Source organism: Manis javanica, chromosome 2, assembly GCF_040802235.1.
Source record: "Manis javanica isolate MJ-LG chromosome 2, MJ_LKY, whole genome shotgun sequence".
Classification (NCBI taxonomy): domain Eukaryota; kingdom Metazoa; phylum Chordata; class Mammalia; order Pholidota; family Manidae; genus Manis; species Manis javanica.
Window position 1 is genome coordinate 3814021 of NC_133157.1, and position 25460 is coordinate 3839480.

General features: G+C 45.3%; 2 protein-coding genes and 2 long non-coding RNA genes across 10 annotated transcripts in view; 3 read left to right on the forward strand and 1 right to left on the reverse strand.

The window, feature by feature from the left end:
- The first annotated feature begins 477 nt into the window (after window positions 1-477).
- On the forward strand, window positions 478-6139 carry LOC108386005 (uncharacterized). Its single transcript, XR_012125393.1, has 4 exons — window positions 478-798; window positions 1606-1766; window positions 2765-2896; window positions 6035-6139. It is a non-coding gene; the product is annotated as an uncharacterized lncRNA (long non-coding RNA).
- Window positions 3333-23502, reverse strand: GTF3C4 (general transcription factor IIIC subunit 4). The gene is made up of 5 exons (XM_037007835.2): window positions 23146-23502; window positions 15492-17315; window positions 11670-11800; window positions 10630-10718; window positions 3333-9199 (listed from the first exon to the last, which is right to left on the reverse strand). The coding sequence occupies exons 1-5, from the start codon at window positions 23500-23502 to the stop codon at window positions 9135-9137; spliced, it is 2466 nt and encodes an 821-aa protein (XP_036863730.1). The 3' UTR covers window positions 3333-9134.
- Window positions 6177-15433, forward strand: LOC118970443 (uncharacterized). Of its 3 annotated transcripts, XR_012125396.1 has the most exons (4): window positions 6182-6268; window positions 8031-8182; window positions 8327-8454; window positions 14852-15433. It is a non-coding gene; the product is annotated as an uncharacterized lncRNA (long non-coding RNA). The 3 variants fall into 3 exon arrangements; XR_005058408.2 differs by lacking the exon at window positions 8031-8182 and having other exon boundaries at window positions 6177-6268; XR_012125394.1 differs by lacking the exons at window positions 8031-8182; window positions 14852-15433 and adding an exon at window positions 9773-10335 and having other exon boundaries at window positions 6177-6268.
- A 205-nt stretch (window positions 23503-23707) lies between the features above and the next one.
- DDX31 (DEAD-box helicase 31) overlaps window positions 23708-25460 on the forward strand; it is a 66985-nt gene continuing 65232 nt past the window's right edge. For 2 of the 5 annotated variants that reach the window (XM_073222329.1, XM_037007836.2), the window contains exon 1: window positions 23908-24314. In XM_073222329.1, the coding sequence (XP_073078430.1) occupies window positions 24219-24314 (96 nt within the window). In that variant the 5' untranslated portion in view covers window positions 23908-24218. Of the gene's footprint in view, window positions 23888-23907; window positions 24315-25460 lie in introns of those variants that run through there. The other 3 variants (XM_073222334.1, XM_037007837.2, XM_037007838.2) reach the window with 3 other exon arrangements.

Genomic DNA, 25460 nt, shown 5'->3' on the forward strand with positions numbered 1-25460 from the left:
AAATAAAACAATACCCTGGTGGTCTATTAGTTCCCACCACAAAGCCTGCTGCTGTGGTCAGTACAGTCCCCAATCCCCTAGCAGTTGGGCCACTGCCACCCGGTGTCTGTGATTCTGGAATCTAATTCCGATTCCTTGGCAGAAACTCATCAGTCCCAGCCTAGGGGCTTCTGACTGCAGCACCCACCTGTTGGCTTCACCTGGAAGGGTGTGCCTGGTCTCTCTGGGAAGCGAGGCCAGCTGGCAGGGCAGCAGGCTTGTGTGGCGTGTTGGAACAGTGCAGCTCAGGCCACCGTCTGGCTCTGGAATGTTTTTGGGCCTCAGTGGACTCTGTAGGTACGCAGGGCCCTGTCCAGGTGGCCTCGCCTGTGTCACAGAGCACTTCCTCAGCGGTAAGACCCCCCTGCCAAACGCCCGCTGTCTGTCCCCTTTTTTCGCCCCAATGCTCTGGCTTGTGCCAGCTCAGGGCCTGCGGCTGTGGCCGGTTTGCAGCATCCTCCTGTGCCAGGGACGCTGCCCCGGCGGGAGGCCCTGCGGGCTGACTGAGAGGGAGTGGGGGGAAGCCCGAGCAGACCCCGAGGAGGAAGCAGGCGTCGGGCCCGCTCTTCAGGAGCTGCTGTCCTGTCGGGAGGGAACCATCTGCTGGCCCACGGGAGTCAGCATTTTCAAGGCTCTGCCCCCCCATCCCCCATCTCCAAGACCTCACCGGAAACCTGATTCTGGTCTAGGAGGCGGCAATGCCTTCAGGCTCCCTTGCAGCCCCCAGGCGGCCCACCGCTGCTGCTTGCTGACCACCTGGTGAGTGGCCCCCATGCAGACTCCCACCTGAGGGGGCTACCCTCCGGGGCACTTGGGTACCAGTGTCCCCAGAGCAGACGGAAACGAGGGCTTTGGTTTATCTGGGAGGTGATCTAAAGAAGGTGAAGTGAGGCCGGGAAGTGGGGGGAGCCTTGCAGTGGTGGTCACGGCAGGTCACTGCTCTGAGGAGGTGGCTCTTCATGGGAGGGAGGCCGGGAAGTGAGGGGAGCCGTCACACCAGACCCTGCCCCTGTGGGCTGTGCTGAGCAGGCCTGGTGCCTTAGCTTCCCCAGCTGCTGGGCCACACTGAGCAGGCCGCCAGGGCACTGGAGGGCCCGGGCAAAGACCGACCCAGGCGGGAAGCAGCTGCTGGCCCGCGCTGTGCCGCAGACAGCAGTTACTGCAGCCGCTGCCAGCTCAGGACGATGAGAGCGGGACAAGCTCAGACCTTGGCTGCAGCCAGTGGAAGTAAGATGCTACACACGGGTGGAAAATGACTTAAAACAGAGGCCAGAAGACAACGGAATTAAATTTTGAATGTGCTGGTGGGGGAGTGTGTGTGTATTTTATGTATATATATATATATATACATAAAATACATATTACATATATATAACAAATTACAACTTATGTACCTTTGTAATATAAATTATAATTAAACTTATATAAGTATATAAAATATACTTTAATGTAAATTACATAATTTCCACTATATCCTGTGAAAATATTCTCCAAAAATTAAGTGGAGAAAAAGAAAAAATACTGCATATAAACCAGTTTTTCCTCCCTTTTTTTTTTTTTTTAAAGGAGGTCTAAAAACATTTATCAGATCAAGAGAAGCGGAGAGAATCAGTCCCAGCAGAGCAGCACCACAGTAAGGGCCAGAGTGGCCCTGGTACGAGAATGACACCAAGTGGGAACTTGGCTCTCCAGGAAGGCATGGGGAGCACCAGTGCTATGGACTGAAGGTGTGTGTGCCTCAAATTCCTATGTTGAGGTCTCTACCCCCAGTGTGATGGTAGCTGGAGGTGGGGCCTTTGGGGGTGACTGACCAGCTGAGGTCATGGGCGTGGGGCCCTCAAGTTAGGTTTAGCACCCTTCTAAGTAGAGAGGCACAGGTCCTGCTCTCTCCCTGCTCACCCACAAGGTGGTCACATGAGCACGCAGCGAGAGGGTGGCCACTGACAAGCCAGATGTCTCAGAATGAAACCTACCTCCTCGGCACCTTCCTCTAGGACGTCCCAGCCTCCAGAAGTGTGAGACATGAATGTTTTAAGCCCGCAGTCTATAGTATTTTGTTATGACTGCCTGAGCTAAGGCAAGTGGCTGTTTAAAACAAAATCACTTTGCATGTTGGGTTTATAATGTATGTAGGACAATATGTGACAATGACATGGCAATGATGGCATGAAGGTTGGGGAACATCACCAGAGATCTACCTTTTGATTAGGGTTTGTTCAGTGTACCTTTCCATCCTTTAAAGCTTTCTGTATCCTTGTGTTTTGCATATATCACTTACAAGCAACGGGGTGTATTTTTTTAAATCAGCCTGACAGTCTTCAATTTGGGCCACCTGCTTATTTACATTTAATGTAATCAGCACTCTACTTGTAAATCCATTCTTATTATGTTTCCTTCTCTAGCCTATGTTTTTCTCCTTTCTTGCCTTTGGATTATTCTACAGACAACTTTATTAGCACAGTCTAATATGGATTAATTTTCCCTGTTCCTAGATAAGGCAAGGGCCTAAGCATCCCACCTCCTGCCTTGTGGGCACAGGTACTGCAGAGCCTCCCAGGGCGTTTGTCCTGTGTGGCTGGTCTGTGCCCACTTTCATTGCTCTTGCCTCTTTGCCGCTCCCCTGAACTTCCTTCCATCTGGTATTTGGAATTCCCTTCAGTTCTGGTCTGGGGATATATTATTTTCCATTTTTACTGGTCTGAAAATGTCTTGCTTTCATTCCTAGAGGACGTCCTGTCAAGTCCGGAGTCCTTGGCTGGTGGTTACTGTTTCTGCACCTTGAGAGCGCCCTGTCGCGGCCTCGTGCGCCATTTCTGTCGAGAGCTCATCTGGAGGTCTTATCACTGCTCCTTTTAAGGTAACCTTTTTTAACATTTTTCTCTTGATTTTTGGTAGTGTCACTATCATCGCTGTAGGTGTGTCACTCGCCTTTTTCTCCTATTTGGTGCTTCCTGAGCTTTTCTGGTTGTTCTCAGCAGGGGCATGTGTCTGAATTACATGGTTATGTTTGACTTCCTGTAAGGAATCAGCAGATGCTGTTTAGCCGGCACTGTTAGGAATGCGCTCTAACATGCTACAGGAGCTCTATATGTCCCCTCACAGGCCTCCTCCTTTTTCTGGAACAAAGATGCATTGTATTGACTCTGTGTAAGGTGGTGGCTGTCTCTGTACCACACACAGCTCTGCCCCCTGCTCGCGCCTGGGCATCACCAACCTTGCTGGTGCTCGTCAGGCCTAAAGAGGCCAAGCTTTGCCACAAGCCACATGAACCCGATAAAAATACGCACACAATATACAAGTAATTCTGCTATATATTTATTTTGAATAGAAAAGTGGCCAAGATAATACTACTAGTGGCTCTGCATACAAAACATGACATACTGAGGTTATTTCACATTTACAAAACTGCCATTATGTACAGCACTGGATACTCACAGCAACTTCATTAGACTCTTAAGTACTAGAATCATATGAGCAATTGAGGGGAATCCAAAATGGAAAAAGCTAAAAACCAGTGATCTTTCATTAACTGGAAAATTGGCCCACCAGCTAACTGGTAAGAAACGGAGGACCTGGTATCCCTTTATTTAGTAATAACTAAGGTAGGACTGCCCCACAGGGCTGGATATTGACAAACACTCTCCAAATTTTGTTTCATTTTCTCTATCTTCTCCATGTCAAACTTTCTCCAGAAACCTCTGCCCTAATATTAAGTAAAAGCCCAGCACACTGGTATACTACCTTCAGGAAAAGACGGCTATACCGTGCTAAGGACAGAGCCTGCCTCAAACCCAAGAGAAAATTTGGCCTCTTCCGGGCATTAGTTCTTTGCAGTTTTGAATGCACTGGAAAAGCAACTGTGCTTTACGGTCAAGGTGGAAGGAAGTTACTCACTCATTCTCAGCACCGTGAGCACCTACTCTGTGCAAGGCACTTAACACTAGGTGCTGCAGAAACCACCAATGAAACAGACAGTTCCTGCCCTCGAGGAGCTTACAGTCTAATCATAAGCACTATGTACACGCCTACAATGGAGAGAAGCAGCCAGTTTTTCTGGTTGGGGGGCATCCCAAGCCCCCCAAATGTGTTAGCATTTGTAAAGGTTTTATTTAAACACTAGGAGTCTAAGGCCTACTGCCCAGAGAGGAGGGTTTAAAGACCATCTTTCTGTGACTGCGAAGTGTTTAGATGTCTTTGTTTTATTACAAAAACTGTCACATGTAAACATATAAATAATGGAAAGCCAAGCACAAAGAATAGCACAGGCCCTGGGTAAACATAAAGGCTCGGTCACTGCACACAACAGAGTTCTCGATGCAGTCTTATTTCTGTATAAACAAGTTTGATACTCAAGTTCCTGTCACACCTTGAAGTACAAGTCTGAGTCAAAGTCTTGAAAAAGACCTAATTCATTTTTGCATTTAATTCTGCATTAGTAGCAAAACCAACACAAAGCACCCTAAATCCTACCAGCCTGCTAGCCAAGTGTAAAACTGAAATGCCTCAAAGCCACAGCCTCTTACATCATTCAACCTAACTTCTCTGTAGGAACTTTATGAAAGTAACAGGATTTCGGGGTAGTGAGGTAAATACATTTTGAGATTAGAAATAAACATTAAGATATAGAGTTCTGAAATGTCATTCCACCCCACCCACTTACAATAGTCCAACCGGAACGCTGGTGCCTTCCCTTCACTGTGTCAGCAGGAGGACCACCCTTCCCTTTCTCCAGCTCCTCCCAAGCCTGAAATGAATGAACAGACACCACGCTGCAAACACATAACACTGCTCTAAGTGAACTCACGGACTAGGACCTCAGATTTTTATTGTCCCCCACAAAGCACAACGCAAAGAAAATGTAAGAAAAGACGAATCACCTAATTGGTTAAACAGGTCGGGGGAGAAATATTCTTATACCAAAAGGATTTTCTTTCCAGAACATCTTTATAGACAGTCATTCCCCAGTTAAATTTATTGATTTCTACAGCAAGTTTTCAGAACCAGCCTTGTCTTAAAACTGCATATGCAGACGGACGGCCGCATCCTACACGCCGGCCTCAGCCGCTTAGTCAAGTCCTGTTCCTGACTTACGTCCGCGCCACGGGAACGAGTTCACAGCCTTCCGGAAACCCTGCTCTCTCAGCAGGCTAACGATGCTCGGCACTTTACATCGTCAGAAGCAACTGATTTAAGGACAAATTGCACATGTCCTATAACCAGTTTGAACAGCAGATGTGTTAGACATGATGATCCTAACTCTAAAACTTTTTAGCAGGTTCCAGAAAGGGCAAAGTTTAATAACTATGAGACTTGAGACAATCTAAAATTCTGCTTGAAGCTGCCAAATGATACTTCCACTAATACTAAAATGAAAACTGACTTCAGGTAGACGTTTAGAGGCGTTTTGAAATCTGACAACCTCGAGGAAAGGTTAGGTTCCTGAGACACTGCAGTTTACGGCCCTGCTGCACCCCAGCAGCACGCAGAGGGGTGTGCATGAGCACAAAGATAGACCCCTGCTCAGTTACAGAAGCCGTGCAGACTCTCCCAACCGTCTGTGGTGGCCTACCTATAAAGAGATTCATTTACCTATCTGGCTATTTGCTGCCCAGTCTCTAAACAGAAAGAAAGGCAGAATATATTTTTCCTTTAAAAAGTTTAGGCCTGCTGACTTTGAATATAACCTATTCAGCTTAGCGTTAACCAGAAGTTTTGCTTGTCAAGAATATCGGCTTGGGGAGAAGTGTGGGCGGCGGCCAGGAGCTGAAATCTAGCCTCTTCTAGCCCACAGCCCAGCCGGGAGTCCCTCAGCCCCGGCAGGACTGTGATGGAGAATTCTGAAGAGAACCAGGTAGCTCACCAACACCTGACACTTACTTTTAGAGAGAAAAATTCCTGTTCAACAGTTTTTTTCTAGGAAGAGAGGCCTACTACGTGATTTAGTTTTTTGAAACATTATCACTAACCTGTTTTTCTCTCAAACACAAACTGTTAGCTCTGACCGTGTCCTGAAGCAGACAGAAGTGGAGGCATGGGAATCGAGAGGATCTCTCCAGGAAGGAAAGCAAGAGAGAGGTCGGGGCAGAGAGGCCACACAGCCCCTGCGGACGTGGACCAGTGACGCTGGTTCCTGGCTGCAGCCACTCGCCGAACTCCAAAGCGGCGTGACTGTGGCAGGGTGAGCAGGTGCTCCATACAGCCAGCAGCATGAGTCTCCGGAACAAGCACTGTAAGCATCGAAATTTCTTCTATGGCTTAGCTGATACATTATAATTACAACGTATTTTAATACTTGACTAATACCTTTTAACCTAATTAACCTGTGAAACTTGCCAACAGATCCAATCCACATGCTTCAACATTAACTTTCTCAGAAACTTTTTAGAGGGAGAAGCAGAAAAATGTCACCCGCAGCCATGGGCTTCACCAGTGGTTCTAATAACTTCTGACACTGAAAAATAACTGGTAGTCTTGGCAGACAGAATACTAGGTAGAGACTGGTTAAAGTCTGGGTGGTAGACAGACACGAGGATTTCAGAATGAATATCATGCCTAACAAGCTATCAATTTTTTATCTAGAATAATAAGGACAAATTAACCCTAGGCAGAGAAAATGGGAACCAGGTGTGGATATCAGACTCCCAAAATGCAAGTGTTGTAGCTGTAAAGGTCTAACTGTATAGAATCTGTGCTCTGAACCTAAATGTGGTGCAGCAACATGACATGTGCCATCCCTGCCACGGTTGTTACAGTGACAGCTGAAATAAACTTGAAATCCACTAAATAGATCAGGCAAATTTTAGGAGGTACAGAGAGAGCGATACATCTATCCAAGTCTGCGATTCCTGGTGTCACTCCTCTTTCCCAAGGTCCAAACTCTAGCGTCAGTATGCTGACCGCACTGAATTCAGAAGTGGACTGGGTTTATGATGCTACCATTAGCTGAAATCTGCTCTCGCAGGTCGGTGATTAACCTCCATGATGGGGGTTGGGGGGGAGAAGGGGGTAGAGCCACCCTACTCATGTGCAGAAACTTGGGCTTGAGATGTTACCCGGATTTCATTTTTAACGTCAATGGGCCTAGCCCCCTGCAGAGAAAAGCCACGCTCTAGTAAAATAGTTGCCATACTTATTCCTATGCAGACATACAAAATAATTTGGCAGATCCCTTTTAGTTAACTCCTAAGAGTTACAGGTTGCCCAAAATGCACAGCTGCTTCAAATAAGAACTTAATGTAAGTTTTAAAAGGCAGCAACACAAAATTCCCCAATAAGAAAAAATCAACTACTGACTCTGGGAACAGAGAGTGAAACTAAGCATACCATGATTACAAAAACTGCAATAATTCTTGACATGGTATCAGTGTTTACTGTTCTATTTATTGTAAAGTGAAGCAGCTACAGCACAAATGACCACAAACAACCTTCTGAGTTGTTATTCATGATTTTAATGCTGCCTGCCTGGTTCTCTTTATTGAAAATTATTTAACATGCTGGACCCTAAATTCTGGATAAAACTATTGCTGAAATTACCACTAAGATCAGAAAGATAAACACAAGACTCAAGCAAACACAGAAGAGAAAACAAAAATTTGAATAGGAAACAAAAGACATTTCAAAGCAGGCTGTTTGGAAGAGCTTCTTAAGGAATCTTGTCTCCACTACAAATGGACAGAAGCGGGAAGACGGGGGGCACCCAGTGGTGTGTGGTTTCTGTTACAGTGTTATCCAAATTTCAAGTGTTTCTAAAGTGAGGACAAAATGTCTTCCACAAAGGATACAAAATAAAAGCAAGAATAAATGTTGGAATAAATGCAATAAAGATAGCAGTAATAGGAGTTAGAATTTCACATTTTGTATTTCTCATCCAACTTCCCAGAAATATGCACCGTATTAAGATGTGCGCATTACAGTCCTGTAGATTAGCACCGATCCTTAGGACACTTATTCCAAGAACACTGTAATCTCAGAGTGTCTGTTTTTTACTTTAGGTTTTAAGACCAATTAAGGTCTAACATCTCTGAATAGCCCATGGAAGCAGACCTGTAAGTACCAAGGATCTTGGCAGAGAAGAAATGCCCAGGCTCTGGTCAACCGAGCTGCACACACTTGGAATACTGGAGCTCAAGTCTGTGCTTCTGAGGTGCCTGTCTCCTCCTGGGCGTCTCTAGACAGACGCCACGCACACTCCTATGCTGGCGAATTGACTAGAAATATCAACATGAAAAATACGAGAAGTTTTAACTTAACATTAAAGGAGAAACTATTCTTTTCCTTCTATGTACAGATAACCCGTCTAGGTGACTACAGCTGAGTGTGAAGCAGGGGTGTGGCATCGGTGAAGTGGAACTTGACATCTTTATACACATCAAGGAGTTGCTGTGGGAAACCTGCTGACATAGGAGAGCTTTAAAAGTAAGTCACAATTACTGACTTGTAAGAATCACCTCATCTTTTGACACATTAAAACCAACTTTAGTCTTGGGTTCAACCTCTTAAAAACAAGAGTTTTATGAAAATGTTTTCAATAGGCATGAAAAACAAGTATGGTGGGATACAATTATGTGGCATTTGTTGAGAGCAAACCATCAGGTCCCTGCATTAATTTTAGACACTTTTAATGTCTGTTGGCACACTGCCCGCCATGTACCAGGTAACTGAAGCTCTCTGGAGCCGCCAGGCAGTTCCAGACCAAGGCAAGGACGAGAGCCTATTTTGGCCCAACAAGGCCCTTGTCCAAACTCTCTAGGAGGATCATTCTGTTCCAAGAAACAATGGGGCGTTCTTTTTGTTCAAACTGCTTCAGTCAAGACACTTGAAAAATAAGTGTTCCTTAGGAGTGGGGTTGGAGGGACTAACATTCATCTCCAAATGACCTACAGTCTCTGCATTCAGTCATTTTTAAAGATATCCTTTAGTCCCTGGAGATGGAGAATGCACTTCAAAAATGAGTTCCCAGGACCCTATTTACAATCACGAAGCGTGCCTCTCCACTTGTGAAGGCCGGGCTTACCCCAGTGCACCCTCTCTCTCCAGACTACAGGGTATTTCCTACAGCAGGATACATGTCCTTTCCCTCTTCCCACCACTGACATTTAGAAGACAGGAGAGTCACAGAAAGGGCAGGGGCTTTTCAGTAGCCTCTTAATCCAGTCAGGATCTGCAAAAGGAAATGGTATTGAGCATTAGCTTCAGAAAAGGCATCACATGGGTGGACCGCAGTGGCTTTCTGGTCCCAGCTCTGTGCCTGGACAAAGCACCTCACTCTAACTGTCTAAACAAGGCTGAACTAAATCTGTGGTTCCCAAAGCTAAGTGTGTAATGAAATTTTCATCCCTCTGTGATGAAATGGCAAAATAAGGGGAATGAATGTTTCCTAAATCTCAACTTATTGAATTAAAAGAAAGGCCTGTACTTTGTTCTGAGATGCTACATGACGTCCTCTTTTATAAAATTACATGAATAGTAAATTTTTTAATGACCCAGTGGCAACAGTAGGTCAACACCTACCCCTTTTAAAAAACTTCCCTGGTCTGTGAAATGCTCTACTACTGTTCCCATGATCCCATAGATGATTTTTCTTCCCAAAAGCTGTATGTGGCTCAACTCAATGTCAACTGACAGGTGTGTTTGTTTTTTTAAATTTGTTTTAACCTTTCCCTGATTTTTTCTCTCAATAGTACACCAATTCTCAGTTGCAGTGAGTACTAAAGTTCCCAATAATTTGTTCCAGAACAGCCCAACAGGAGGGAAGCAGGTGAGGGATGGATCACAAAAGGCCACAAGCTGGCAAATTTTGAAGCTGCCGTGGCAGGTGCAAAAGGTGTATCATACCCTTCTCTCTACTTTTATATGTGATTGCATTTCCTATAATAAAAAGTCAAGACTGAACACAAGCTGCCAACACACCGACTTCTCAGAACTGGAGGGCTTCAGGCAGTTTAGAGCAAAACTCAAGAATACAAGTTTGGTTTTATGTAGAATGTTTTCTGATTAACGGAGACCATGAATTCCCCCCCAGACATTTAGATCATTGTAAATACTTATGTCTGATTAGCTTATTTGGTCAGAGTGTGATGTTAAAGGAACCTCGGATCATAAATTTGACATTCATGTGGCTATTTAAATCACTAGTTCTCTGCTTATGCCTACGATCTTATTTCCAACTTGTTATCTCTGAAAAGTCAGCTTTGTCACTGGGGCTATCAGGAGAGAATATCAACCAACCATGAAAACATTCCATCATGGCCCCTGGAAGAACAACTCCAAGTGCACATCCTAGCATGGCTCTGCTACGCTGGCTCTGTACATTACCACTGCAGAGTTTCCATTCAAGTATAATCTACGTATGCCATCTGAAACAGGCTCTGACATTCGTTTGCAGTGACAGAATAGCAACTGCAGTCTTACTCAGATATTAAAATGCAGTATGTACTTTAATATGACATAGTCCCATTAGCAATTTTAAGTTAGCTGTTGCTTCGTGACACTACTGTAAAGAGCTGAACGAGCCCGCTCACCTCCCCGGGAGCCTGAGACTAAGCAGGGGGGAGCCCGACCGCACCCTCCCAGGGCCGGGAAAGCATTCACCTTCCGGGGCCGGATGGCGGGCAATGCTGTCATGGAGCAAACACCTTCTGTATATCAAACTCTGGCAGGACTGGTAGGTTAGGAAGCACCTGAAAGAAAATAGACTGTATCATCGGTTCTAGCAACACCTGAAAAGCAGCACAGAGTTGAGGGTCATCCTAAAACCACCACTAACCAGGTACAGCCAGAAGAGTTCACAAATTCACAGCAATAATGTGTCCCTCTGCACACCAGGCTGGCCGGATCCACACTTAATAAAGCAGACCAGGCCAAGAGATGCAGAGCTTCCAATCCAGTCACTGTAGCTTCTTTTTGGGCCTTGTTTGCAGCATTGGGAAAGAATTTAATCTGTCTATACCTGACTGTACTTTGAATGTTTGATATGTTAAAAAAAAACTGATCATGTATTATATTTTAATATTTTTGTAGTGATTTTTAAGATTAGGTGTAAGCACTGTCTTTAAGAACCTGACAGCACGATGGGGAAAACCTGAAGGATACAGAAAACAAAATTAATGGTGCAAAACAAGAAGGGACATGGAACAAATGTTCACAGGGTCAACTCCATCCGGTGACTAGTCACTGAGCACCGACCAGGACCAGGCAAACGGGGGAAGGTGGAGCGCAGGGAGCGTGACGCAGCTCAGGGGGCCAGAAAGTGAGGGCGGCCCCACTTTGGTTCCCTCTTAGAGCGAGACCGAGGGGAGAGGAGGAGGCCTTCTACCTTCCACTGTAAGTCACAGAGCGTACACAGGTACTTTTATATTCCATTAACTTCAACAGGTATTGTATTTGTAATACTAATCTTTAAAAATTTAATGCTCCTTTAAAGGAAAATAGTATTACCAAAATGAAGAAACCCCTATATACATATCAAGCAGTAAAACACTGTCTTTAAAGGGTGTCTTGCTTACGTCAGACGGATGAGAAAAGTCCATAGTTTTACAATAGCAGCTTTTCTCCAACCTAATGGCATGGACATATATTTTGGATCAATACTTCATAGTGGGTGGTGCTGTACAAAACTGAAAATGGCTTACCGGAGCCAAATGTGGCCATTGGAGCAGACTGCCTGTTTGCGATCTGTGAATGGCAGGATCTCTTTACACAAACTACAGTGCTCAGGGAAGGTCTGTTTGTTCATCTTCTTGGAGATGTGTCCAATGAGCACCTAGTGAGACAAAGCAGTCGGCAATGTTTAGTGGTGAGTTCAGGATTCCTGTGAAAAAACCTACTGACACAGGGGAATGAAAAATATGCAGGATCATGGACAAGACGGGAGGTTTGCACTTCCACATAGGCCAAGCATACCGTCTGGAATGTAAAAAAGCTACACCTTCAACTTGTAGAACTGGCTAAGTAAAATCAATTCATTCAGGGACCCTGTGACAACCGGGTGAACTATAACCATGGAAGGAAAACTGAAGTTTTGAAGAGTATCTTAATAGCTCAGAAGGGTGTCTTATCTACTCTGCATATACTCTACGAGTTTAAAGTCCATTAATCTTTGTCCTTTTTGTTTTTTAGCCTTAAGAATTCTATTTCATAGAGCCTTAGAGCAGGGACAACCATCCCTGCCCTCATTTCTAGACAGGCCAACACCCTGATAGTGATATAGTGAAAGAATCTGCTCAGAATTCCTCCAGTGGAGAGATGCACTCACATTTTATATGGGGAAGTATTTCTGTTTCTGCTCACCAGCCTTGATCATCAAGGCCAACTGTGTTTGTTTAACTCATACATTCTCAACGGGGGTAACAGTGGTTCCAAGGATGGCAAATATTGGTTCTTGGGGACAAAATGTTTTTACCCTTTTTATGTGCAACAGATATAAACAGCACATAAAGAGATATACAATATTTTCTGTGGTACTAAAATTCCACGAGCAAGAACAACTAGAAGAAAAGTGCCTAAAGATCCTGGGGCCAGGAGGTGATCATGAAAAATTTCTGGTTGTTAACTACCAGTATACTAGCCAAGAATCTCAGAGACAATTTACAGTTACTAGTAAGTCAATGCACTAGTTTTGAAGATTCATTTTAGATGTACGGTGGGATTTTTAACATGAAATACATTGTTCTCCATCAAAACCTAGTTGCTGTGGATGGGCAGAGGTACAATCTCCCATTCTTTAAAATGGCTCTGTTGGAACCACATAACTATGCTAAACACAGCCTCCCAGGCTACTCAGCATCCAGACAAGGACAATCATACTAAACCATTACCAACCAACTTCCATTACATATTTTCCAAATCGTTTTCGTTAATATTTCACTAACTCTTTATAATACCCCTGCTAGGTCCTAAGAAACAATGATAACCAGAAACCTCTTCCACATACTTTAGACAACAGGAAAAAATTCTGAAAGTCGACTTTCAAAGATGAATAGTCAGTTACATGAACAGCACATCTTAACCACTCTTGAGATTACTGCAAACATCCTATGAGCTGAAGTTACAGGGATTTTCTAACACAAACACTCCAACAAGAAAATGCAACAAGTAACTTTAAAAAATGCAATGGTTTTGGCACAAGAACAGACCCATAGAACAGTGGAACAGAATAAAGAGTCCAGATGTTAATCTAAGCATATATGGTCAATTAATATACAATAAAGGAGCCATGGATATACAATGGGGAAATGACAGCCTCTTCAACAGCTGGTGTTGGCAAAACTGGACAGCTACATGTAGGAGAATGAAACTGGATCATTGTCTAACTCCATATACAAAAGTAAACGAAATGGATCAAAGACCTGAATGTAAGTCATGAAACCATAAAACTCTTAGAAGAAAACATAGGCAAAAATCTCTTGAATGTAAACATGAACAACTTCTTCATGAACATATCTCCACAGGCAAGGGAAATAAAAGCAAAAATGAACATGTGGAACTACATCAAACTAAAAAGCTTCTGTACAGCAAAGGACACCATCAGTAGAAGAAAAAAGCATCCTACAGTGTGGGAGAATATATTCATAAATGACAGATCCAAAACAACAAACAAAAAGCAAATAAGCCAATTAAAAAATGAGCAGAGGATCCGAACAGACACTTCACCAAGGAAGAAATTCAGATGGCCAATGGGCACATGAAAAGATGCTCCACATTGCTAATCATAAGAAAAATGCAAATTAAAAGCACAATGAGATATCACCTCACACCAGTTAGGACGGCCAGCATAGAAGAGAATAGGAACAACAAATACTGGTGAGGATGCAGAGAAAGGGGCACCCTCCTACACTGCTGGTGGGAATATAAATTAGTTCAACCATTGTGGAAAGCAGTATGGAGGTTCCTCAAAAAACTCAAAATAGAAATACCATTTGACCCAGGAATTATACTCCTAGGAATTTACCCTAGGAATGCAGGAGCCCAGTGTGAAAAAGACATATGCACCCCTATGTTTATCGCAGCACTATTTACAATAGCTAAGAAATGGAAGCAACCTAAGTGTCCATCAGCAGATGAATGGATAAAGAAGATGTGGTACATACACGCAATGGAATATTATTCAGCCATAAAAAGAAAACAAGTCCTACCATTTGCAACAACATGGATGGAGCTGGAGGATATTATGCTCAGTGAAATAAGCCAGGCAGAGAAAGACAAGTATCAAATGATTTCACTCATCTGTGGAGCATAAGAACAAAGGAAAACTGAAGGAACAAAACAGCAGCAGAATCACAGAACCCAAGAATGGACTGACAGTTACCAAAGGGAAAGGGACTGGGGAGGATGGGTGGGAAGGGAGGGATAAGGGGTGGGGGGAAAAAGGGGCATTATGATTAGCATGTATAATGTGGGGGGTGGCACGGGGAGGGCTGTGTAACACAGAGAAGACAAGTAGTGATTCTATAGCATCTTACTACGCTGATGGACAGTGACTGTAATGGGGTATGTGGGGGGGACTTGATAATGGGGAGAATCTAGTAACCAGTGTTGCTCATGTAATTTTAAATTAATGATACCAAAATAAGAAAAAATTAAAAAATGCAATGGTTTAACATTAGGCATGAAGAGATCTGAATTTACTGCTTTCAATTTATATTTTAAATAAGATGTACTTAATGTCAATCTTTCAAGTGAAAAGGAACACAGGCTTTTGTAGTTTTCACTATTTTAGTATAGAGTATATTCCTTGAAACACAAGTTCTCCAGGATTTTCGCAGCTGTTAGCTCAAAGACAGGTCCCTGATTAACAACGGTTTCCTTTCTGCAGGAGCTCTCAGAACCCTGAGAATCTTTAAGTGGAGTGTACAGCATGTAGTATTTCCCCAAGCTCGGAACCCTGGTGTTCTGTCAAGGAACGTAAATTCTGTGAATACATGCTGGATAACACCTTAAGACCTGCTCTAACATCAAAATAAAGATTATGACCAGTTTTTGTGAACAACAACATATGAGTAAAACCCTGGTTACTTATATGCCCTTCTTGACTAAGTCTGAAGACCCCCTCAAGTCCTTTCAATTGGAATGGATTCTGGCCACCTGCCCGCCCCCCCCCCAGCCCCTTGCGAACAGGCAGGGGAGGGAGCCCGGTGTCACACTCCACCTGCGGTGACTGCGCGGTCACACACCACTCCGCCCCGGGCAGCCTCCTCCAGCTCATCCACAGCCTGGGGGCCTCATCTCACAAACCAAGGCCACAGCGGGAGGAGGAGTGAACTATTCTGCACGGGATATGACTGACCTCCGTGTTGACCCGCGCTTCCTATCTATTCTCCTGTACCTCATGCCAACCAACTACCTAAAAATATCAGAGCGAAAGCTGGGCTGTAGGACCTCAGTGTTGTCCATTTCTCTGTCACAGAGCAAGCAGAGTTCCCACTGTTCCGGCGTTTTTGCTAACAAACACCTACCCGGGCTGTTCTGTCGTCGCACTCTTCATCTGACATCAGGAAGTTACAGAGGCCCCTGGTGGGGATGCCAGTGTTCTCTGTGATCCAGGTGTGCAGGTACACTTCCCCCAACACCCGCTTCATGTGCTCCCTGGTCAAGTGCATTTCCACAGCTTCAATCTTCCCTTGGATTTCAAGGAGCTTCTCTTCCATTGGCTCCCGGCCTCCATCGCCACACTGGGTGAGTGAGTCCTCCGGGGGGTCCTCTGGGTCACCTTCTTTGCTCCTCTCGTGAAGGCCTTGCTTACTCGCTTGTTTGGAAGAAGAGCCTTCTTCTTGCTGGTCATCCTCAGCATTGCCCAGCCCAGGTGAGTCTGCTACTAAGATTTTCGAGTCCTCATGGGTGGGCTTCCATAAGGCCTCCGAAGGGGTTTTCTGCATTGACTGATATAAAATCCTCAGGAGGAAAAGTTTGAAACGCCAAAAATAGGTGGCCCCACTGCTTTCAATCTTTTTTTCCAAAGCTTCCTGTAAAAACTGAGGGATATGCTTATCTTTTAAAATCTTCCAGCGTACTAGGTCTATTAAATCTACCTGTTTAAAGAGATTTTGAACTGAAGATTCTAGGAGCTGAGCAGCTGCCTCTTCAAAGGTTTTGAGAGTGACAAACTGGACCTGGTAGTTTTTGTTAACAGGATGGAGGCCGCTGACCATGCCCTCAGTGGTGATGACGGCCAGGTAAGCACCGCAGGGGCTCACTGCTATCCCATGTGTCCTCACTGAGCCAAACACGTCTGAGAGTTTAATCAACTGGTGTTCAAACTTTAACGCGACGTCTGTGAAAATGGGAATCAGCTGCCTCACCTTCCCATCGCTGGAACAAGTATACACCGTCCCATTCTGCTTATCTGCGGTCATGGAGACAATTGGCAGTGAGTGGAGGCCTGTGACGTGGGAATTGTGAACATTCAGACCTGCCTTGGAGATCAGAAGAAGACACCAGAACACATAGGATCCTCTTGCAGCCACCACTAAGCTACAACTGCACTTCTGGTAAGGGTGATACAGCGGCACACATTTAATGCTGTGCACGGGCAACTGGTCCATTTCTTTCCATAAGACAACAGGCTGCCTTAAAGTGAAGTAGCCTTTAACTGCTTTGACATTGACAGGAAGTATCTTTACAGGTCCAAATGCACTCCCCACAATAAGGCCACTCATTTTCCGATTACTGTGCTCGTATTCCCACCAAAACAAAACGCTAGGAGAGCTGATTCCTGATTCAATTGTGTTGCACGAAGAGATGGATTCCTTTCCTACAAACGGGAGCTGAAACTGCCACACAGCAATGTTGCCGTTCTCGAAGAGGACGGCCAGGAGCACACTGCCCACGTCCCGGCACTCGTTGTTGTGCCGCACCTGCTGTGTGGTGCAGACGCCTGACCACTCCATTCGGACCGGTGTCTGCATGCTGTATCTCCTCTGAAACTCAGCAAAATCCCCCAGAGTCCCTCCTGGGGCCTCGTTTTTAAAGAGCCTGTAACCAGTCTCATTAAGACGTTCTCCATAAATCTCAGTCAGATCAACCAGCTGGACCCACTGCAGTCTGTTGAGGTTGGCCTGGACAGTCAGGCGATTGTCCATGGTCAGAGCCGCCAAGAGGCACCTGCCATTAGCATCACAACCCATAGGGGACCAGCTAGTGTATTTGAATCCTCTCATTGGTGGCAAAGCCTTCCCCTCAGGGTTGAACACCCTGTCCAACATGAAAGTCTGACTGACTGTGGGGTCCTTAGAAGTGGCAAATTTCTCCTTACACTCAGCAACTTCTGTTTTTGAGCCAACCTGAAAATAAGAAATATAAAAACTATCAGATAAATATTTTACTCTAAGAGAAATATATTTATATTACTTAGCATATATTAATTGATTCATTTTTTGCATTCTGTTAATTTGGGTGTGACAAGCACTGAAGAGATCAAGTACACATCTAAAGCTAAATGATGATTTACTCAAGATATCACAGTTTTTTTTTTAAAGGGCGAGACTTAGTGTTGTCATTATTCATAGCTTGGTTCTCAGTCTTCTTGAAACAACTAACCAATAGTGATAACAGGATGTATTTGATTCTTAAGAGTCAACAGGGCATCTAGCAGAACTAGTCATAAAACAATAAACTTGTTACAAATTCACGATAATACCTATCTATATACAACTCTGATACAATTAGATCTATTTGGGTTTTACAGTATCTTTGTGATGCAAATGCTAGGTTTAAGTTTTAAGTTTTCTACCTGAAATTTCATTTACCAAGTACACTGAAAGCCAACTCCAACTGCTCTGCCCACCATTTCTATAATGTCCACTCCAGCTAGACTGCCTGCCCTTCCCTAAGCCTTCCCCTCTGCCTTCCTTGGCTCCCTTGCCCAGAATGCTCTTCCCTCCAATCTAAATCCCATCCATCCTACTAGGTCTAGTTCTCTGAGAGGCCTTCTGACATCTTCCCAGCTTCATTCAGCTCCCCTCCTCCAAGTTTGTGACATGTATCAGCAGTGCTATTTATTTAGTGCCTCACTGTATGATGGTGAGCTCTTTAAATTTGACAGATTTTAAAGAGCTATTTAAGACACAGGAAGAGAGAAATGGCCAAAAGAAATAGCCAGGAAGGCTAATGCCCAAAATACAGAGGTCAACTAAAATATGGTTTCTGATATGTTGGAAGCAGGATTAAAAAAAGGCCTTAACCCCTCTCTTTAGAGAAATGGATAACAGCAAGAAAGCAGAACCTTTCAATTCTTTTTTAGGGTCAATCTCCTTTTACATAGAGGTCCATCTTCAAACTGGAAAGGGTAGAACAAGCATGATTAAAAAGGATTTCAAGCCAGACATGTACGGATACAGTAAGTCCTTTTCAATGAGGTTAAGTCCCCAAGCGCAGAGGAATTACATTCGAGAACCCAGAAGCTGGAAGACGCTGCACTCAGACCCACCGACTACAGCCCTCAGTAAGCCCTGGACAGCTGGCAACGTCAGAGAACCAGAGTGCGATGAACACTTCTCAAGTGCCTCCCAAATGGCAAGCAGAGAACCAAAAACACAGACCACTGAGCCCGATAGGGAATAAAATGCCCCCGTGTATAACAGAAGAATGGTTTGCATAGGCAGCAGGGATCATTAAAAATGGGCATAGGAAACTGGAAGAATCTACTCTCTTTCCTGCTGAATGACATAATAAATAAGCATATAAAATGAAAGGTAGATAAAATGCTGTCCAACAAATGAGTTTGATTACTAACTTTTCCAAAAGTGTGTTCACAGAATACTACTCCCCTGAACTGTCCCTTGAAGAAGAGTTTCATGGCCAAGTAGTTTCGGGAATGCATGTAAGCCAGCCTCCCTCGAAGGGCCACAGGAGCATGTTAAGTGTCCTAAGGAGTTACTGCGGAGACTTATTTAGCCACAGGTATCTAAACTTCTTTTTTAAACAACCATTTTGTCGGGGGGGGGGGGGGCATCCTTTAACATCCTGAAGTACTGTGGAAATGATGTTTGAGACACTATATTTTGATCTTAGAAAAGCCCTTAAAATAGTCCCTTGGATACTCGAATGGAGGTGTAGCAGGCTAGCCGGTTAGAAAGCTAACCAAAGCCTAGAGCTTTGTATGCGTAAATAAAATTTGAAATATGACGAATGAAGCACAGAATAATGACTGAAAATCTGTGCTACGGTGCCAGACTCTGGGTCCAATTCTGGCCTATCACATACTAGCTCTGAGATGCCGCACGAATTGCTTTGATCTTCCAGCTGTAATTTCCTCACTTATAAACAAAAACTAACAATACATGTCTCATAGAGTTTGGAAGGTTAAATACGCCAATATATGTAAAACATCTATTAAGTGCTCAATAAACACGAGCTATGATAATTTATTAATACTCTCAGGATTAGACAAATGTTAGTAAGACTTAATAAAAGTATATAAAATGTAGGGTAGATAAAAGGTCCACTAAATGAAGGGTAGATATAAAATTATTCACCAAATACTGTAATACTACAAACCAAGCAATAATCCTTAGTATAGGTAAATTTGCTACAGAGAAAAGCTACTATAGAATTAAAAGTAAACTTTGAGACTTTGTATCCCAAAACAGCAGCGCAGAATTTAAGAAAGGAAGCTAGAGGAGCAACCCTTAGTCCATTCCTTATGAGAATAATTCTTGATAGAAGGGAGAGCAGCATGGATCTCAGCCACTAGAGTTTTGTGAATTTCTAATACATGTTTGAATGAGCCTATTGCACCTCCCCCCAGCTCTCCATATCACAAAACTAGTTAACAAACTAAAAATATTCAAGACACCCTAGGAGCATACACCACTAAGAGTCCAGTTCAGCAGCCAGAGGTCCATTCCTAGCCAATCATTTTAGTTATATACCATCCTGTTTCCAGTTGTCTACTATTGCCACTAATAGCTATGTACTTGGTTAAGTACCTAACACACAGAAACACATTTGAAGCTACTGGACAGGAAGCTTCTTGAGGACAGGATGATTCCAAAGACAGATGATAGTTATTTAACTTAATGTAGTGGATGGAAGAATACTTTCTAATGCTCTTAGCAATTGGTACATGATAAAATTAGTTGTACATATACTATCAGAATTTGTAACTGTACAACTAGATTCACTAAACCAGTTATCTAATAGGAAGAAAAATTGCAAAAATTATTCTTAGATCACAATGTTGTTGCTTTTCATATTTATATCATTCACCTTCTTATCACATAACCTCAGTGCCCAGGACATTAACTTGTAAATAGTGGGTAATATTTGAACTATAAGAAAACTACATATTTTCCCCAAAGAAATTCATAAGCTAAATAACAGAATCATACAGCAAAAGCTTCAGAGAGGTTTAGCGTGTAGCCTCCCAGCAGTGCTACACACTACCACTGCCACCCGGGCTGCAGGATGTCCATCCTTCATGTTAGAGCAAGGCAAGCTGGCCAGCACCGAGCTGATTTATATCCCCAGAGACTGCTGATGGGTAGAGCCATCCAAGTTCTGCTAATACAGACTTCTTTACATTTCTACCAGTACACCACAGTTTTACCCATAGAGGCCTCTTTTAGAATTGCAGGGACAACTCAGCATTCATTCACCAGGCAGTCCTAGCATCGCAGGACTGCGAACTGATTGATGGCCTGTGTGATGTGTATACCAAAGAACAGTACACAAGGGGAAGATGCCATTAATTAATTTCAGGCAAGCTATCAATTATTAGAGATACATATAAAGATTCCCTATTACTTGTTAGACAGTTGTGCACCCCATGACAGAGTGGAATTTTTATCAGCATACTGTGGAAACCTTCCTGTCCACAGCCACAGAATTAATCCAGATATTCCTTCATGCCTGTTTGTCTGCATTTTTTACCTCAAGCATTTACAGCATGCCAGAACTGTATCGACTGTATGTGTGTGTATATCCATATGTATATATGTATTTAATTTAATCTCCCGAAAAGGTTTTATCATCTATTTTGCTATCTTGTGCCCAAACCCAATCTCTTTTTTTTTTAGCCAGTAATTTTATTGACTGTAACTTGGGCTTTTAAAAAGTAATCTTCCTTTTCTCCCCTCTCCCCCTGCTTTTTCCGTCCTTCTTTCTGTATCCTCCGCCCCTGATCTCCAGTGGGACCAGGCACCCACACCCCAAACAACCAGCCAGGACCCTGGGTGAGCTCTCAGAAGCCCTGGGTGTCCACTGCCGCCCACATCATCTGTGCCACCATGCAGCAGTCTAAAGCTCAATCTCTTAACCTCTATTTCATACCAACCCCAATAATCATCATCTTGCCTCTAATCCAGACAGATTCACATTCTTGAACCATACCATGTCAATCCCTACTTATGAAAATTGTAATAGCACCTTAGGGCCTCCTAGATTGAAGCCAACTTCCTCAGATTAACCTTCAAAGTTCCCAAACTGGCCTCATCTCACTTTCTCTGATCCTCTAGAAGACCTCATCTGTTGATCCATCACTAATTAAACAATAGTAAATAAGGTCATTGGCTTAAATACGTATGCGAATGCCAACTTATCTTATTCCTACCACCTGGATGATCCCTTCTTCTCTTCCTCTTACCAGCCAAAAAACCCTTCCTTTAGGACTGCTGCAGATTCACCACCACATAACATTCCTGATACAAGCACCTCTCCTCACTATTCTTTCTTAAATCTCTACCACAGTTACACACACACTCTAAGTTTTCTCTAGTTGATGAGAATATGAATATCCTCAGAAACAGTATTTCCCTTTTAGCAGAGCACACGCCCTTTCAGGCCCCCTTCTTCTGCCTCCCTCCCTGAGTGTTTCACAATCTCACCATACTATCATCTATCTAACTGATTTATTTATCCTTGAACCAATTTTATATTTTCTCCAAGATCTTAGAAGGGTTTTAGCCATACAAGTTACCCATGACCTAATTCAGCATCAAACTGTCGTTCAAAACTTGACTTAAATGTATGCTTTGTGGTGTGGGCTCCCTGCACCCTATGTGTAACTCCTGATTCATATTTAAAATGGCTGTGCAGAATATGGGTTTAAAAAAACTTCACATACATTCTCTGAATATGGATGGACACAGGTCTCTACAGCACTTACCACTGACATTACATTATTATTTGCTCTGACTTGCCGAAGAATGCAGCCTCCATGAGGGCAGGGACTGACTTCCAAAACTTAGATTGGTGTCTAGATGATACACAGTGATATTCAGAATCTATTGAGTGAGTGAATATACACTTTAATAGGCCACATATATGCATACAGATCTATAAAGGAACTAGAAAAAATTTTTATACTTCTAAACCACTAATGATGAATAATATAATTTACCACTTAAGAAAGGTGAATTTGAAAATGGTGATATTAAAGGAGTTAGACTTTAGGAACCCTGAAGTTCTGAAGGCAAACTTAGTTTACATGAAGCTGAAAGCTCAATCTACAGAGACCTTGGACTTGAAGTTTAAGAACTGCATTTATTACAGAGGCTGTATTTTTCATTCTACATCCTAAACATTTTTAGCTATTAAAGAAAAACTAGAGAACAAACCGCGTGATTCGGTATTTGCCCAGCTGCCCAAGATGAGAAGCAAGGACCGTTCATAATAAAGTCCCGGAAATAGTTATGATAATGGAACAGACCGAAATTTCTTATGCTTCTCCAAAGCAAGAGGGGCAAGAGGAGGGCACGTCACAGTAAACAATGCCAACCAAGGGCATCGGGGAGTAGGTCCCAAACAATAGAAGCAACTGCAGAGGCAGCTCCGGGGCTGGGTCAGCAGGCGGTGGAGCCTCAGAAAGCTCGACAGGGAGTATCTGCTCCTGCAGCTGGCCAGACGCAGGGGCGAAGGAAGGACCTGGCTCCGAGGGGCCTCCTAGGATACACGTGTGTCGGACGCGGGTGGAAGATGCAGGAAACTCGGGGCAAACAAACGGCAGCAAGCGTTTTTGTGTGTGTTTAAAACTACAGCGACGCTAGTCATTTAGCCCTAGGCGCTGGGTGAGAGGGGAATCCCCGGAGTAGGCGCGGGCCGGGATTCCCCCCCAGAGACCAGTGACGCGGCCGCAGGAGGAGACCCCAGGGCTGAGGCCCCGGGATGACTTACTTTGAGGAGGCAGCTGTTGAGAGGGGCCGGCACCGAGGTGCGGTGGATGACCAGGTCCTGGCCCGGGTTGTGCACATCGCAGATGAGCTCCAGCACGGCGATGCTGCGGGCCGTGGACACGGACACGCGGTGGTCCTCGGACCAGGCCAGCGGCTCCAAGCCGCTCACTGCATACTGAAGCTTCACGGCCGGCTCCCGCCGAGTAACCAGGAGACGGAAAGCGGCGCTGGGCCCGGGGACCGCGTCCGCCGCCCGCTCCTTCCCGCCCTCCTCGCCGCCCCCCTCGCTCTCCTCCTCCTCGGGCGGCGCAGGCCCGTCGGCCGCAGGCCCCATCCGGGCCTTGTCGGCCGTGTTCATCTCTCCTCAGATGCAGAGGCCGGGTGCCCGTGCTCGCCAACGCCGCGTCGCCGTTGCGTTGCCGCACCTCGCACCGTCGCCGCCGGCCCCCTGCACCCGCCGCAGCAGTTCACTCCCCGCAGGCCCGGAGCGCCGCGGAGCCACGAAGGACCCCGCCGTTGCTAGGCGACCTAGCCCTGCCAGGTGGCCAAGGCGCTGCCTGTCTAGAAACCGCGCCTCCTCTGCTGGCCGGACAGAAGCGCCGGGACTCGGCCACGAAGGGCGAGGGGAAACAGTTTCGAGGACACCCTGTCTGGGAGACCAAGCCCCAGGCCCTATAGCGACCTCCCCGGGCAACTACAGTGCGAGGGGACCGTAACCCGGCGGCAGACGAAGGAAACGTTGGGTAGGTGGCGCAAGGCCTCTTGTTTCTCAGAGGCGTTCAAACTTCACAAGCATGAACTCCGGGGCTGTGTAATTGGACATCCCCTGCACCGGCCGGCCTCCCTCGCCAGCTCTGGGGCTCCGGCGCCGCGGCCCCGATCTCCAGCGGGGCTGACCCGGTCGGTGTTCGCGAGCCCTCCAGGACCCGGACGGGGCGCGGCCGCAGGACCCGACGGGGCAGCTGTGGGGTCCTCGCGCGCGTCCCACGTGGGCACAAGCGGAGCCGCCGTCCAGCTTCTCCAGGTCCAGGCGCGCCTGGCTCGCCCGCCTGAGGCTGCACCCCTTCGCCGGCCATGGCGGTCGCCCACGGCGTGCGCCTCCAGGGTTTCGAGTCCCCGGCTGCCGCCCCCAGGACGTCCTCCGGACCCCGCCGGGCCCAGGTGAGGCGGGTGAGTGCTGACCCGGCTTCAGATCCGTACGCAGCTGGGCCGGGCCTGCGAACTGCCGCCTTGCCTTTGGGTCGGGTTTCGAAATTACTGACGTAGTTGGGAGAAAGTCAGGTAGCATTAGCTTCTGGCGGAGTCGCCGAGCAACACGTGTTTGAGACCGGAACCCCACCCCGCGCAGGAGGGTCTTGGAGGGAGCGGACTGGTTAGAGGGGCGGTTGCTGGCTTGGGAAGCCCTTGGTAGTTGGAGGACTCGAAAGGTAGTGTGAAGGTCGGAGGCTCTTTCCCTTTGGAGTTGGGAACCGGCGCACGGGCGGGAGTCCCAGCCCCGTCACTTACCAGCCACACTTCTCTCTCTGTCTCTGTTGTCTGCACAAAGGGTCATTTGTTTCAGTAATGAGGATTGGAGACTAGACATTTCTTTCTAGAGCTTTTAAAAATGGCATAGATTTCCATCCACGTGCCGTGGAGGGGGAAAGGATACAGCTCAGTATAAACCCCTCATTAGGGAGGGGAAAGATGCCTTAAATTTAACCCAGGCCACAACTGAGAACTTTTCTGGGACGGTTGACTTATCTCTTAGGAAAGAAGAGATCTGCAGGGCAGAAAATTTGTGAAATCATGTTACCGGACCACAATCTTACGCTAATGACGGAGAGTGTGCGTGCACGCGTATTCTCGAAAAAGCAACAGATTAAGCCCGTTGAAAAGTCAATTGCCGAAGTTCAGTTCAGTTCAACCAATGTGTTGAAGATGAAATTCCTTGAGTTCATAGAACCTTACAGCTGCAAACACCCGCTGTCTGTATTCTCTTTGGTTATTTTTTTGTATTAATCAAACTTCAGGATTTAGGAGCTTGGGAGTAAAGAGTTTTCAGCTAGCCAATGGTATCGCCACATCTGTGTGGGAAGGGGAAGGGAAAGTCACAACTGGAGGAGTTGCATTTGGGGTAGCACAGACCTGGGATTACATGCCAGCCTTGCAGTAGACTAGCTCCGTGACCTTGGGGGAGTTTCTTCGCCTCTCTGATTTTCACTTTTCCTACCCGTCAAATGAGAACAATAACTTATACTTCATATAAGGTTATTAAGAGGATTAAGTGAGATAATACACAGAAACACTCTATACATTTTCTGGTCCATAGAAGGG